Raw genomic sequence first — 16,897 nt, 5'->3', positions numbered from 1 at the left:
TTCTAAGGGCACAAGCTCTGGGACCTCTGGATAAGTTGGTCTGTCATATGGGACAGGTGATGTTCCTTGTCTCGCCCACTTAGTGCACATCGACTGGACATGTCGGAGCTGTGTGACTTCCTGAGGCAAAGTCTGTTATCAACAGACAGGTGGCTAGCCTGAGGGTATCTGCAATTACACTGGTTTGGTGCTATGGCTTCGATTACAGCTAGCTGATTCTTTCAGAATAAAAGTGTTCCCTCAGGAAATGGACAGGTGTTCTATGGTGTGTGAATGTTCAGAGCACACTATGTTGCCATCACCATTAATATCTTGTGACAGACATTTCCAACTGAACAAGGGGAGAGACTTCATGGCTAAGGGTGGGAGAAGCTGAAATTTGGCCTGTGGGAAGGAGGGAGAAGGAGAAGGCTGTTCGGGGGAAGTGATACTTTATATTTGTGGTATTGTTTGTGTGTTTTCAACATTTATGTGCTGCAGTACTTTTTACACTACTTTAGACAATAATGTGTATAATCTGAGATGATACCAGGAGAGATAATAAGTCAATGACCTGCTCAGAAATCCATTTAGCAGGGTACATATGCATGGATCACAGACCAAAAGTCTGGATCTTTTTGTCCCTTAGAATCACCATGGGGCCGCCCACTGGGAACACCTCACGTATCTAGGCATTTTCTGCAAGAGGCAAATGTCTGACCTTTAGGGGGACCCACTTTCACCTTTGTTCCATGTCCTATTACTGCAAATTGAGGATCCTCATTCCACCCTCCAGGTGTCCTCAATGTCATTTGAAATATCCTGGATACATGTGCCCACACATTAACACATGAAACAGTTAAGAGAAACAAAATACCATGAATTGGGAGGCAAAGGACCAATACAGAAAAATCATTGTTAATCAATTAAATCAACGTGCATAAATTAAATGTGTACAAAATCAACTTCAACTCACTTATCTCTCTGTACAAATTAAAACTGATGTTTCTCTGCATAAACACAATTCTTAAAAAAAATAAAATATGTGGAAAAAACGCTGTGGAAAATGTGTGACTCCTAACCCTGAAATCTGCAGGCAGTTGAATGGGAATCTGAGTACCCACCATCTGGTTACGCTGATGATACCACCCCAGGGGGACGGGGGTGATTTTACAAGAGGATGCCGAAACATTGAAATCTCTTACTGAAATCATCTGGCACATTGTGACAAAATTAGAAAAGACACTCACCAAAAATTTTAATAAAAGAGACAGAGAAATTGTACTACTTGAAAAAATGTAGGTCACCATTTCTGCAAATTGTTTCCTGTATCAGGAGAACAGATACACAGAGAGATGGTTTTCCCAGAAAAGTCATATGGAAAGTAATCTGGTTTGCTGAACGTGTACCGACTGGTTTTCTGCACACTACACCCATTACACAACACCTAACCACCACCTGAAAAGGAAATGGCTGCACCATCTCAAAATCAGACATACAGAAGGGGCATTGGTGGCGACCTGCCCTCCTACCAAATGTGGAATATTCATGTAAAAAACTGGTGATGTTATACACTTGGAAGGCAAGTGTTGGATTGATCCCAAGATAAAGAACACAACTTAGTTCCCCACCTCCTATTTGTTGCCTCCACAAAGACACACCCTCCAGGCACTGCTCCCTCAGTCCTGAATTGTACCCACACACTGGGCTGTGACTCTGGGCCCTACTCTCTGTTCAAGAGAAGATGCCCCTTCCCGTTGGTGCTCTGACCAGTGAGTGGCTCCAAGGTCAATTTAAATCACTCTTTCTGCCATAAATGATTAAGATATGAAGGTACTTGCCATTTTCTGGGAACTAAAGAATATAACAAAAAAGAATTGTGAAAAAATTGAAGAGTGTGAACGTTGTGAGAAAGACCGAGGTAGTGGATAGAGTGACCAACATTCTGGCTGACACAGGAGTGAGGGCCCACCAGGAACAGTGGGACTTCCGGTACTAAAACCAAGAGAGTGAGGATGGTCATCTACCAGGTCTTCTTGAACTTAAAGACAGTGTTCATCAGAAATCCAACACAATCTTGCACAGATATTTAATGCTTGTGTACTTAGTGGTCATTATAATGTGAAGTCTAGCTAAAAATGTATTTAGACAGCCAAGGAAATTAGACATCAGTGAGAACTCCAGAGGAACTGGGGAGAGGCTCACCCAATCTCTCTTCCCTGTGGAACCCAGACACCATTTTGGGAAGATCCCATTCTAATGAGAAGAAAGTCAGGTGCTGAGTGGTTTCAAAACTATGTCGTCTCTGCACACAGAGTGAGGAAGGTACAGGGAAGGAATGAAAAGAAAAGCGATAGTGGGGTTAACACCAAAGACAGCAAACTGGCTCTTTGGGGGATGGGGCAGATGGATATGCTTTGCTTGGGGAGATCTAGCGATGGGTAGGTGTGGTTCCTATTTATTATTCTCCCTTTCATTGTGAATATTCATCCCACACACTCTTCTTTGGGAATGATGCATATTGTAACAGAAGGAATTTAGGAAAGTAAACTGAAACATTCCTAAATTCTTTTCCTTTCTGTAGCTCCATAGAGAAGAGCTCAGAACAAATGCAGACAGAGAGGACGTTTTATATAACAAACCACAAATACAAGGTGAAAAACTTATCCTTTAGCCCTCCAGAGGTGGTGGAAAGTCCCCTAGAACACTTGGCACTGGGAAAGAGAAAGAAACAGCCAGCAGAAGGACGAGGCCCCCTGGCTCAGTTGAAGCCAAGGCCCAGGCCCCTGCTTGCCCTCTCTGCTTCATCCAGGATGTGCTCCAGAAACAGGTAGAAAGAAAGAAAAATGCTCCTCAGCAGGAAATCCTTACAAGGAGACTCTAAAAGTGAGAGAAAAATAAAGCTTTGGCTGCCTCCTCTGGATTTCCCTGAGAGTATTATATTTTTATTTCCTCATGTGAAAGTATGTGAATGCATTTTTCATGTCCTAGATCCCAAAAGTATCGCTCTGCCCTTGGGTTGTGACAGAAGAGACAGATAAATTGATGGGAGTTCATCAATTGATTAATGAATAAATAAAATGAGGCCTATCCATACAATGCAATGTTATTTGGCCGCTCCAACTGATGAAGTCCTGATACATGCTTCCATCTGAAGGGGCCTGGAAAACACTTTGGTAAACAGAGAAATTCAAACGCAAAGACCAAGTAGTATGTGATCGCACCTCTGTGCCCTCTCCAGGACAGACAAACCAGAGAGACAGAAAGCAAGTGACTGGTTGGGAGGGGTTGAAAGAAGAGGGAGAGGGGAGTGACCACTAACAGTGAGGAGTTACACTGAGGGGGATAAAAACATCCTGGAGTACAGGGTGCACGGGGTTTACATAGATGTGAGTATAATTAAAACCACAGGGTTGTACAGCTTGGTATGTTGTATGTTATGGGTTGTGAATTCTGGCAAAATAGATATTAAAATGAGGTGGTGGTGGATACAGCTTAACAATACAGAAAATGAATGTTATGTGTGTGCATGTGTTATGTACGTATATTTATGTATGTGTATATACCTATACTCACACACACACATATGTAAATGTTGAAATGAAAAATAGGGAAATATAATGAAAATCAAATACAATAAAGGGTTAAAAAGTGGTGAATCAGGAAAAAAGTTACTGAATTTTTCAGAGTGTAAGACACACTGGACCATAAGATGTACCTAGGTGTTAGAGGAGGAAAATAGGAAATAAAATTTTGAAACAAAAATGTGGTAAAATATTTAATAACATAAATAATATAGGCCACCCCCTCCAATACCACCACTACGAGCCTGGTAAGCTACATTCAGACCATAAGACACATGCCTTTTTCTCCCAAATTTGGGGGCGGGGTGCATCTTATAGTTTTAAAAGTACAGTATACAGGATTTCTTTATCTTATCTTTAGAATTTCAAGTTTGCAGTTATTTAAAAATAAAATAATAACAAAGAATAAACAAATGAAAGCCTGAGTTTATGATGAAAGCGACTTGAGTGAGTTCAAAGGAGGTTTTGGTCTCACTTCCCCATGAACTTGCACCACTGTGGAGACTGTTAGGGTTCCTATATGAAGCACAGAAATAATCAGCCTCATCCTCAGCCTGGAGCCCAGAGATGGTCAGGGAGGCCGTGTTGCCTGACTTGGAGCCAGAGAAGCGATCAGGGATCCCTGAGGGCCGATTTTTGTCATTATGTATCAGGAGTTTGGGGGCTGTGCCCGGTTGTTGTTGGTACCAGGAGACATAATTACCATACCCAACATCATTGCTGCTTCCAGCACAGGTGATGGTGACAGACTGTCCAAGAGACCTAGACACTGATGGAGGCTGAGTCAGGGGAGTCTGGGCCCAGGAACCTGAAAAGACCAAAACACACTCAATGCTCAGTTCAGTGCAGAGCCATGTGAGTCTGAAGAGGGGACACAGAATCAGCTCAGATGTCCCCGTGATCCCGTCCTGGAGGTCTCACCTGAGCTCTGAGTGAGGAGGGTGAGGAAGATCAGAGACCAGGCCATGTTGCAGATGTCCCAAGAGTGTTGCCTTCTGTGACCCCAACACTGAGCCTGACCCCCCAAGACCTCTCTTATCCTCTCCCCCTGCTTTAGAGGAGGGAGGGCACCTCCATGCAAATCTGCTTCCTGCACCTGCCTCTCCTCACCCCACTCTGACCTGACCCTTGATCTAGATGCTTCTCCGCAGTGGACATGACAGAAAAATAAAATGGTCTGTGACATTTTGTTCTCACTCACAACACACTTAGACCATTATTCAGGTGCCTAGGAAACGGAGCCCACATGGATGTCCCTGTCCTTCCTATTGTAGGAATCAGGGTGGTTCTTGGCTGAGGAATATAGAGACCTCCCACTGAGACATCTGGGAGGAGAATGAAGACAGGGTCTGAAGTTCGATAGAAATAACCCAATCACTCCAGTATCCAAGGATCAAAGGCAAACTGACATTTCTCATTCTTTTTCAACTTTTCTTGAAGCTCCTCAGTTGAAATGAATCCTTATTTATCCCTTGTCCCAACCTCTATAATGTTAGAGGCTCAGGAATATTTATTGTCATTTCTAGAAGTAGAAATACTGGGACACTACACATACAGGGTGTCCCCCACCCTCAACAACCCACTCAGGCTAATGTCAGGGTAAAGGTCTTTTAACACATCACATAGGTCTTGTATGCCACAGTAAGTGCCTCCTCCAAATTTAGACAACGCTGCCCCCTGGTGCCCACAGATGATTTAACCCAAGTACCTGAGAAGGCAGTTGAGTGGCAGCTGGAAAATCTGCTCTGTTCCTTTCTTCTCTTTTAATACCCATGCAGTTCAGTACCAGTTCTCTAGATATCCTTTCCATCCATCTGAACTCATTTATCTTTGTATCCTTTTTCCTTTAAAACAGAATGTCAACTGCCCAGTGACGTGGTCTAGACCTCCCCTCCACTCCCCACAGGATCTTTGAGCTTGTCTCTACACTGTCTTGTTACAGAGTTGGTGACACTGGGGCAGTTTTAAGCCTGGGATAAGGAAAAATTAGACATGAAATAAAATCAAATATAGAAGGAAAAATGGATGAAACAATGGGACAATGGGAAGACAGATTGACTTCCCACAATGCTGAAATACAGCATAAGCACTGAGGGGGAGAGAGTTCAGTAGGACTCATTACAATTGAATGGATAGTGGGTAGTGGACTTCTTGTGTTTGAGCTTCTGGGAGGTGACAAGTCAGGATTAGCAAAGAGTTCAACCTCAGGACTTGTCCTCAGAGTGTGTCTGTCTGTCACATGAGTCACACAATGTCCTTCATCATGCCCCCTGTGTAGTACATTGAGATGAACTCAACTGAGAGCTGTGTGACTGCATGAGACAAAATCTTCCCCAGCCACAGAGAGATATTTGGTCTGGTGTATTTTTCTGGAAAAAGTTGGATTTGCAGAAAAGACAAATAAGGACGGACTGGTCCTGGCCAGACTGAAATGGAAATGTTCTCAGAAAATGACTGGAGGTTCTAGGGATAAAAATGCTCCAATAACACTATTTTTTAAATATTTTCTTTATTTATTTTTAGAGAGGGAAGGGAGGGAGAAAGAGAGAGAGAGATACATCAATGTGCGGTTGCTGGGGGCGGTGGCCTGCAACACAGGCATGTGCCCTGACTGGGAATCGAACCTGCGATGCTTTGGTTCGCAGCCCGCGCTCAGTCCACTGAGCTATACCAGCCCGGGCTAAAGTGCTCCAATAACACTATTTTAATGTCACTGTTAAGATGACATCACAGCAAAGAGAGGTGACACTCTGGCCTAGGAGGGCACCCATTTATGGCAGCCTCAGACATTGGGGGAGAGGACATAGGATGTGGGAGGAAGTGACAGTCTTCCAATTGACACAGGTGTTTCGGTGTGGGTGCTCTCATCATTTATGTGCTGTGTGATGTGGTTTAGAGAGTAACATCTCTAGTGTGAAATCACAGTAAAGTGGTGGTAATCAATGACCTGTTCAGAGATCTATCCACTGGACCTGTGCATCAAGTAGACTGGATCCTTGTCTCCTGGGAAAACTGTGCAGGGGCCCCTGTTCTACTTTCCAGCTATCACCTGCTTCCAACAAGAAGCAAACCTCTAATCTTCACTTGTTCCACCTTGTCCTCATTGCTGGTTCTCCGAGTACCAAGAGCCCCCAGTGTTGCAGAAGTGCACATTCTCTTCTAAAATCGCTCTATATGTGTACCCACAGGGTAAGCCATGACACAGAAACACTAAGTATGACAGCCACCAAAGTAGGCAAAATGAACACTTGTAATTATTTATTAATAATCAATAGAGCCAAGCAAATAAATTAAAATATATAAATATTTATTCCCAAATACCAATTTTTATGTCAAAATGAATGTGATGATTCATTAAACATTACAATTAAGCCCTGACTGGTGTGGCTCAGTTGGTTGGAGTGTCATCCCCAAACAGAAGTGTATGAGTTCGAATCCCCATCAGAGCACATGCCTAGGTTGTGTGTTCAGTCCTCTGTCCAGGTGTGTACAGGAAGCAACCAATTCATACTTCTCTCTCCAACTGATGTTTTTGTCCTTTCCTTCTTCCTTCCCTTCCTTCTTTTCTAAAGTTAATGAAAAATCATCATTGGGTGATGATAAAAATAAATTTGCAGTTAAGAGGGCAAAGATGAACTATCCAGAAGTGGTACAGTATAAAAAGAGGGGCACCTGACACAGACATGGTGTGGACAGGTGAAATGTCATTGTCCTGTGATGCCAAGTCCTTGACTGTTTCTACAGAAAAACATTGGTGGAGATATTCAACATACTGACACATAGAACATCCTTTTCTCTTTCATCACAAATAGCCCTTTTCCATGCATCTGAAAAAACACTTAAACTGGTATCTGTTACATTATATGAGAAAATGCAGAGGGCTGTTCCTACAATTGGACACTCCCAATACACAAGAAACAAAGTGCATTTGTTGCTTCAGAAAGATCATGTTACATATCTTGTGCACCCACATCTAGCTACTGGCTGTCCTTCTAAGAGGCCCTCTTGTAAAATAGTGACTACCTTCTCAAAAGGCAAGTGTGGTCCTACGTTAGAGGAGAATCACCAGAAGTGGTTATGGGGGCTCCTACCTTCCTATCACATTGAAATAACTTATAAAATACTGGTCTTGCTATTATAGTCAGGGTGTAGGACATGCATCTGATGCCAAGAAGGATCACCAGAGCAGTTGTCACTCTGCTTTCTGCTGCTGTTTGACACAAACTTTATCACACATGCACCCTACAGGCACGCTCACCCTGTGCCCAGCATTCCACAGACTGGGGGCTGTGACTCAAGACATTATCCTGTGTCTCCAATAGCAGAGACCCTGTCCCACTGTGCTATGACACAGCTGGGAGAGTCCACGTGTGTCACTCTTGCAGCCTGGCTGATTAAAACATGAAGGAACTGGCTCTTCATAGGGAAAGAAAGAAGTAACTAGAAAATTTCTGAACAAGTAAGTAAAGCAGAGAACATTACAGCAAAGATGTGAATCCACATAGTGTGACCATGCACCCTATTTCACTGGGAGTGAGGTTGTTCACAAGACCTGGCATTGTCAGGGCTGACACTGGGAGAGGTCTTACAACCTCAGATGATGAGGTCACTGCACCAGGTCTTAAGGCACCTAAATGCCACCTTCATTCAATAGTCAATCAATTCTTGCCCTATAGCTATGTGTATTTGTACATGTATATTTGTACTTTGTGATTCCTTTAACGAGGATTACAACTAGAAATGAGTTGGATCATCATGAAAATCGCATACTTGGGGGTGCCTGAAGATGGGAGGCACATCCAAGATATGTTTTGAAAACCAAGCAGCCATTTAGAAAGGTTCCATCATAATGGGATGGGAGCTCATGTGCAGGGCAGCTTCCTATGGAGTCATTTAGGTTTCCAAGGGGAGGAGAGAATGTGAGAGAGCCAGAAAGTTTCACTCAAATTCCCACCTCAAAACTTCCTCATTAATGGAAATACTATGAGTTAAGGAAGGAAGGAAGGAAGGAAGGAAGGGAGGGAGGAAGGGAGGGAGGGAGGGGAATGTAGAAGAGAAAGAAAAACTTCTTTGTTCTCATTCCCACACCATTTGTGGACAACTGGATCCATGCCAGTCTTCACAGGTGTGAGTGACCATGGAATTCAAATGAGAATCTCCCAGAGGACTGTGGGAAAGCTATCCAAAAAGCAGAGCACAGGGTTCCCAGTGGCTGTTACATTTAAGTGTATGAATTGATTGGCCTTTGGGATCCACAAAACACATGCAAAGGCAATAAAAAAGAGAGAGTTTCCTTTTGGATTTCATGTGAGAGAGGAGAACATCTAAAAAAAAAAACCCTCACTGCATTTTCGAAGCTCTGGGAGAGGAGACAGGAACACGTAGAGAATGAATTCCTCAGGCCATGCTGCATGAGCCTCCTGCACAGGGATGAGGAAGGATGTTCAGAGCCAGGAGTGAGCCTGTGAGCACAGGGCAGGTGTTGGTCTCACTTCCCCTTTAACTTGCACCACTGTGGAGAGTGTCAACGCTATGATATGAACGACAGTAATAATCAGCCTCATCCTCAGCCTGGAGCCCAGAGATGGTCAGGGAGGCCGAGTTGCCAGACTTGGAGCCAGAGAAGCGATCAGGGATCCCTGAGGGCCGCTTTGTGACTTCATAAATCAGGAGTTTAGGGGCCGTGCCCGGTTTTTGTTGGTACCAGGACACGTAACTACCATACCCAACATCACTGCTGCTTCCAGCACAGGAGATGGTGACAGACTGTCCAGGAGACCCAGACACTGAGGGAGGCTGAGTCAGGGGAGTCTGGGCCCAGGGACCTGAAAAGACCAAAAACACACTCAGTGCTCAGTTCAGGGCCGGACCTGGGTGAGCCAGAAGAGGAGACACAGAATCATCCCAGATGCCCCCATGGCCCCCTCCCTGGGGGGCTCACCTGAGCCCTGAGTGAGGAGCGTGAAGAGGAGAAGAACCCAGGCCATGGTGGAGAAACCTCAAGAGCGTTGCCTTCAGAGACCCCAACAGCGAGCCTGGCTCCCCTAGACCTCTTTTATCCACTCTTGCTGCCTCAGAGGAGGGAGTGGCCTCCAGGCAAATCTGCTTCTGCACCTGCCCCTCCTCACCCTACTCAGACTTGACCCTTCATCTAGATGCTTGTCCACAGTGGACATGAAGGCTAATCTGAGTGAATTTAGATGGTGTGTCAGGTTTTTTGTTTTCCAAACACACTGAGACCATTGTTCTATCGCCTAGGAAATAGATCCCACCTGGACATCCTGTACTGTAGGTGGCCCCAGGCTGAGGAACACAGGGACGTTTTTTCTGACACATCTGCCAGTAGGGCCAGGAGAAGGCCTCATGTTGGTCACAAAATATCCAGTAATTCCATTATCCAAGGGCCTAAGACAGAGCTGGCATCTCTCATTCCCTCTCAACCTTTTTTTTTAAAGCTCCTCAGTTGAAATGACTTCTCATGTATAGCTAGTCCCACACTCTCCTGATTCTAGGTTCATGAGCATTTTTGCCACTTATACACATAGAAATACTGGGACACAACACATACAGGGCATCCCCTTCCCTCAAGCACCCGCTCAGGGGATTCCCCAGGTAAGAAGACTTCATACAGGTCTGGTAAACCACAGTGCCTCCTCCAAATTTAGACACCGCTGCCCCCTGGTGGCTACAGATGATTCCCCCCAAGCACCTGAGAAGGCAGTTGAGTGGGAGCTGGAAAAATCTGTTTTGTTTCCTTCTCCTCCTCTTTTTATTCCCATCCAGCTCAGTAACAGATCTCTAGATAACCCTTACATCCATCTGAGCTCATTAGTCCTCTTTTAGAATTGAGTGTCAACTGCCCAATGATGTATTCCGGAGCCTCCCTTCAGAACAATTGAGCTTGTCTCTTATCTGTCTTATGACAGGTTTTGTACTCATGATCTAGACCTTGATCTGGGTGTGGAACATTACTATGAAATAAGACAAATTTCATGAGGAAAAATGGATGAAAAATGGTACAAAGGAAGACAGATTGACTTCCCACAATGTCGAAATACAACATACCCATGAGGGAGAGAGAGCTCAGTAGGACTGATTGCCACCAAGTGGACAAGGGGAAGTGGACTCCTGTGTTTGAGCTACTGGGAGGTGACAAGTCAGGACTGGGAAAGAGGCGGCTATGGGACTTGTCCTCAGAGTGTGTTCCTCTGTCACGTGGAACACAATGTCCTTCCTTTTGCTCCCTGAATAGTACATTGAAGTACCTCACCTGAGAGCTGTGTGACTTTGTGAAGCAAAATCTCCTTCATCCACAAAGAGATGCTCGTCCTGGTGTATTTTTCTGGGAAGTGTGGACTTGGAGAACAAACAAATCAGGACTGACTGGTCCTGGCCAGATTGGAATGGACATGTCCTCAGATAATGGCTGGAAGTTCTATGGTTTAAAATGTTCAGAGAACACTATTTAAATGTCATTGTTCATTCTGCATCACAGACGTCGTGAAGAGCCAAGAGAGGCGACATTGTGGCCCAGGGAGGGCACAGATTTATGGCAGCATCAGGCATTGGGGAGAGGAAATGGGATGTGGGAGGAAGTGCCAGCTGTCTATTTGATACAATTGTTTCACTCTTGGTGTCCTAAACATTTATGGGCTATATGACATGCTTTAGAGAATGCCTCTAGTGTGAGATCACAGTAAAGTGGTAGTAATCAGTGAGCTGTTCAGAGATCCATCCACTACACCTGTGGATCAAGTAGACTGGGTTCTTTACCCCTGGGAGAACTGTGGAGAGGACCCCTGGGACATTCCAGTTATCCACATAGGACAGCAAGGAGCAAACCTCTGATTTTCACTAGCTTCCACCTGTCCCTCATTCCTGGTTCCGATAGAACCAGGAACACCTCAGAGCCCCCACGCTGTGGGAGTCCCCATTCTTATTTAACATCGTTCTGTATTTGTGTGACCACAAGACAAATTGTGAGACAGAAACACTACGCATGACAGCCACCCAAGAAGGCAAAATGAACCCTTGTAACTACGGTTAATAATCTATATGGCCAAGCAAATAAATTAACTCACACAAATATTTAGCCCCAAACCCATTCTCAGGTCAAAACGAATATGATGATTCCTTTAAATACTACAGTTACACCCTGGCCAGCACAGCTCAGTTGATTGAAGAATCATCCCATGATAGAAAGACTGAGTGTTTCTATTCCTGGTGAGGGCAGAGGCCAAGGTTGCGGGATCAATCTCCAGTCCTTGCAGGTTCGAGTCCCAGTCTGGGCTTGTACAGGAAGCAACCATTGATGCTTCCCTCCCACATCGATTTTTCTCCTCTTCCTTTCTCTCTAAAATCAATGGGGAAAATGTCCTTGGGTGAGAGTGACAAAATTGCAATTAAGGGAAAAAATTAAATATCCAGAAGAGGTAGAGTGTAAAATGAGTGGCACCTGCCAGACACTGTGTAGACCCCTGAAAAGTCACTGACCTGTGGAGTTGAGTCCCTGAGTGTATCTGACAGACACACATGGGCAGATCTATTGCCTGTAGTTATGCAGAACATGTCTAACCTTTTTCATCAAAAGTGACCCTTCTTTCCCATCTGAAAAGAGACTTAAACAGGCATTCTGTTGCATTATATGAAAAAATGCAAGGGCTATTCCTAAAATTGGTCACTCCCAATACACAAGAAACAAAGGGTGATTTTTGCTACAAGTAGGTCATGGTAGAGACATGTGTTTCACTCAACATCTAGCTACTGACTCTCCTTGTAAGAGTCCCTCTTGTAAAATAGTGACTACCTTCTCAAAAGAAAATTGCGGTCCCACATTTGAGGAGAAGCACTAGAAGTGGTAATGGGGCACCTACCTTCCTATCACATGGAAATAACTTGTAAAATACTGATCTTGCTATTATAGTCAGGGTGTAGGACATGCATCTGATGCCAAGAAGGATCACCAGAGCAGTTGTCACTCTGTTTTCTGCTTCAGTTCAACACAAACATGATCACAAATGCACCCTACAAGCATGCTCACACTGTGACCAGCATTACACAGACTCAGAGCTGTGACTCAAGACATTGCTCTGTGTCTCCAATAGCAGAGACCCTGTCCCACTGTGCTATGATCTGGCTGGGAATGTCCATGAGTGTCACCCTTGCAGCCTCGATGATTAAACATGAAGGGACTGACTCTTTATAGGGAAAGAAAGAAGTAACTGGAAACATGTGAACTAGTAGCTTAAACAGAGAACATTATAACCAAGATGTAACTGCAGGTAGAATGACCATCCACCCTGATTTGACAAGGAGTGAGGTCATTTTCAAGACCTGGACCTTTCAGGGCTGAAGTTCAGAGGTCTTACAGGCTGGGATGATGAGGTCACTGCACCACGTCTTCTGGCTCCTAAGCTCAGCCTCATTCATTGGTCAAAGGATCTTGGCTTGAGTATTATGTGTATTTGTACTTCATGATTCATCATAACTGGGATCACAGGTGGAAATGAGTTGGGTCATCACGAAAATTGTATCCTTTGGGGATCCCTTAGGAAGGGGGGCCACATCCAGCAGATATCTTAAAGAACCAAGCAGCCATTTGGAAATATCCTGTCATAAAGGGAAGACATTTCACATGCAGAGCTGCTTCCAGTAGAATCACTCAGGAATCGGAGAGGAGGCACAATTTTGAGAGAGACAGAATCTTTCACTCACATTTCCACCTGAAACACTCCTTGGTTATGGGAAATATTAGGTGGGTAGAAGGGAAGAATGAAAGAGAAGAAGGAAAAAGAAGGAAGACACAAAGGAGGGAAGGAAGGAAAGAGGGAGCGAGGGACGGACAGAGGGAAAGATGGAGGAAACACTTTGTTTCATTCCCACTCCCTTGGTTGAAAACTGAATCCAGGCCAGTCTGCACAGGTGTGGGAGACCAAGGGAGTTAAACCTGGGATTTCTCAGAGGACTCTGGGTAATCTACCCAACAAGCAGAGCTCAGGGCTCCCAGAAACTGTTTCAATGAAGGCATTGGAATGAGTGGCCTCTGGATCCACAAAAAAATTGCCAAGACAGTAAATCAAAGAGAGCACTTCCTTTTGGATTTAAGTGAGAGAGAATACCTGAAAAATAAAAAACAAAACCTTGTATTTTCAAAGCTTTGGAAGAGGAGACGGAAATAGGTAGAAAAACAATTGTCCAGGCCATGATGCCTGAGCCCCCTGCACAGGGATGAGGAAGCATCTTCAGAGCAAGGACGCAGCCTGTGATTTTAGGGCAGGTTTTGGTCTCAGTTCCCCATCAACTTGCACCACTGTGGACAGTGTTAGGACTCCAATATGAAGCACAGTAGTAGTCAGCCTCATCCTCAGCCTGGAGCCCAGAGATGGTCAGGGAGGCCGTGTTGCCTGACTTGGAGCCAGAGAAGCGATCAGGGATCCCCGAGGGCCGACTGCTGACACTATAAATCAAGAGTTTAGGGGCTGTGCCCGGTTTTTGTTGGTACCAAGAAACATAATTATAACTCCCAATGTCATTGCTGCTTCCAGTGCAGGAGATGGTGACAGACTGTCCAGGAGACCCAGACACTGAGGGAGGCTGAGTCAGGGGAGTCTGGGCCCAGGAACCTGAAAAGACCAAAAAACACACTCAATGCTCAGTACAGTGCTGGGTCCAGGAGAGCAGAGAGGGAGGCAAGGAAGCATCCCAGATATTGCCATGGTTCCCCCTGTAGTCTCACCTGAGCCCTGAGTGAGGAGGGTGAGGAGGAGCAGAGTCCAGGTCATGGTGGAGATCCACCCAAGAACGTTGCCTTCTGAGCCCCCAACCCTGGGCCTGACTCCCCCAGACCTCTCTTATTCTGTCTTCCTGCCTCAGAGGAGGGGGGGGGCCTCCATGCAAATCTGCTTCTTTTTTCTGTCACCACACTCTGACCAGATCCTTGATTCTAGATATTTTGCATCCCTGGGCAGCACAGCCAGTCTGAGGCATTCAGTCCCTTTGACATGGGTTTTCTAGGACTGAGCCCAGGACAGTGCCCAGGAAATGCAGTCTGACTTAAAAGGTCCCCATCCTCCCAACTGCCTGTTTGACAATGTGTTTGATAGGCTAAACATACTCTGAATCCCAGTCCTTTCTTTGTGTTCTGCATGGTTTTAGGGTGAGGACAGGGTTCAGAAGGGCTGGGGTTCAGAAGAAATCTGATCAGTTTTCTTCTCAGGTAGGGAAGGCAGAGCTGGTGGTTGTTCACATCCCTCACCCCCTTCCTATCCTCCTCAGTAGCTTGGGTCTTCATCCTACCTGGTCCATCTCTGCACTGCTCTGAGGCTGAGACCTGGGGACACTTATGGTCCTATCTTGCAGTACCGATTGGGGACACTCTACTTCCAAATCTTCCTCTGGAGGACCTCAGTTGGAACCAGGCTTTGGGACCTCAGACAGGCCAGGGTAAAGCACAGCAAGGACCTCCCCAAATATGGGCTTTTGCTGCCACCTGGTGGCTGATGTTGGAGTATCAAACCTCAAGGCGGTACTGTATACCAGGAATGCTGCTGAAAACCCCTGCTCTGCTCACCTCCCAGGCTCCCTCTTTCTCATCTCATCTCAGCACCAGGCCCCTTGATTCTGTCTGTTAAAAACAGAAATAACTGGCCAAATAGAGTACCTTTTGCTAAACTGCACCACCAAACCAAAATTTAAGGCTTAAGTTAATTGCACTTTCAGATGCCCCACAGATGGAATTTTAAACCTAGCACTCTGGGATTTCCATGCAGGCACTGGTCAGGTCACCTGCCTGATGAGTCCCCTGCCTTCCCTGAAGGGAAGTGCCCTTGTCAAAAATAATCTATTTGTTTACCTTCTTAGTCCCACACTCTTTCTGAGTATAAAACATGTCGTCTTTGTGTGCTCCTTGGAAATCCCTTCCAGCTGCTGGGTAGGATACTGCTCAACATATGAATCCTCTAATCAAGCTAATTAGCTCTTCAAATTCACTCAGTTGAAGGTTGATCCTTAACACTTCTGGTCCTGTTTACTGTCTTCTCACTTTGTCACCAGCTCCTTCCAGAATAAAATATGTTAGGTGCCATACCTAGTGGTCCAGACCTACCCCACATGACCATTGGGCTGGTCCAGGTGACCCTGTCAAAGACCTCTTAGGGCTGAGGAAACATTAGACATGAAATAGTCCCAACCCTGGCTGGAAGGTTAGATTAAGAGAACACTCACCGACTGCTTTCTTGAAATGAGAAGAAATATTCCAGAAAAAAGAAGAAGTTCACTAAGATTGAAAATAATCTAATAAACAGAAAGAGTGGAACTCCAGTGTTTGAGGAGCTTGGAATAGGAGAATGGGGTGAAGATTACTCCAAGGGCCCCATTTCAGGGACCTGCCCTCAGGGAGTGTCCATCTGTCACGGGAGTAAGAAACTTTCATCCCACACATTGAAACAACTTCACCCCAGAGCTCTGCCCCTTCCTGAGGTAACATCTCTTCCATCCACACAAAGATGTGAGGCTTTTCTAGGAAAAGATGGGCTTGGGGTATAGACTCCAATCAAGGCTGACATATTCCACCCACAATAGAAACAGAAATGTCCACTCAGGAAGTGGGATAGGAGATTCATAGAGTGTGACCATTCTGAGGAAACTATTTTAGTGTCACTGTACCTGACACGTGACAGACATGTTCAAGAGTACAAGAAGGGTGAGGTCTTGGTTAAGGGCAGGATGAGCTATGAGCAGGATCGGGGGAATGGGGAGAGAGTGGTAAGAAAAACCTTGAGAAAACAACCTTCTCAATTGCTCCTGAACTTCTGGGCCCACCTTGGAAGTGTGCTTGTGTGGACAGGACCCGAAGAGCAAGGATAGATTTCAGAGCAGAATTAAGAGGCAGCCAGCTGCCTAGTTTCCACGTGGGCCACTGGATGGTGTGCACTGTTTGTGGATCCGAGCAGTGCTGGCGAGATTTAAAATTGAACAGACATTTAAACACCCATTCACAGACAGCTGGGAGGAACTCGTTGGCCAAACCAAATGGCAGATTATCTTCTAAAATATAAAAGTCAACAAAACATTGAACAAGATCCACAGTTTCACTCCATAATAGAAGACACATCCAGAAGACAATCCTAAGTTACTAGACATATGAAGGACAGGATAACCACAACTGTAGAAAAGACAATCCACCAATGAAAACCCAGAAATGACTCAGATGTTGGACTTACCTGACAGAAGACTGAAAAACTAAGCTCTCATTACAAAAATGACTTAAGTAGAGAAAACCCTCTTGAAATGAATGACAATGGAAAGTGTTAGTATAGAAACAGAAGAAAACAAAG

The 16,897-nt window shown here is 45.0% G+C and overlaps 2 gene segments (V, D, J or C); both read right to left on the bottom strand.

The window, feature by feature from the left end:
• Window positions 1–9,593, bottom strand: part of LOC114509077 — an 863,521-nt gene extending 853,928 nt beyond the window's left edge. Inside the window, 2 exon segments of the V gene segment in view lie at window positions 4,069–4,371; window positions 9,505–9,593. Of these exon segments, the coding sequence occupies window positions 4,069–4,371; window positions 9,505–9,550 (349 nt within the window).
• LOC114510192 overlaps window positions 1–16,897 on the bottom strand; it is a 902,657-nt gene that overhangs the window by 874,887 nt on the left and 10,873 nt on the right.

Source organism: Phyllostomus discolor, chromosome 13, assembly GCF_004126475.2.
Source record: "Phyllostomus discolor isolate MPI-MPIP mPhyDis1 chromosome 13, mPhyDis1.pri.v3, whole genome shotgun sequence".
Classification (NCBI taxonomy): Eukaryota; Metazoa; Chordata; class Mammalia; order Chiroptera; family Phyllostomidae; genus Phyllostomus; species Phyllostomus discolor.
The sequence above is the reverse complement of the archived record's forward strand: the minus strand, read 5'-3'. Positions and strand labels throughout refer to the sequence as shown.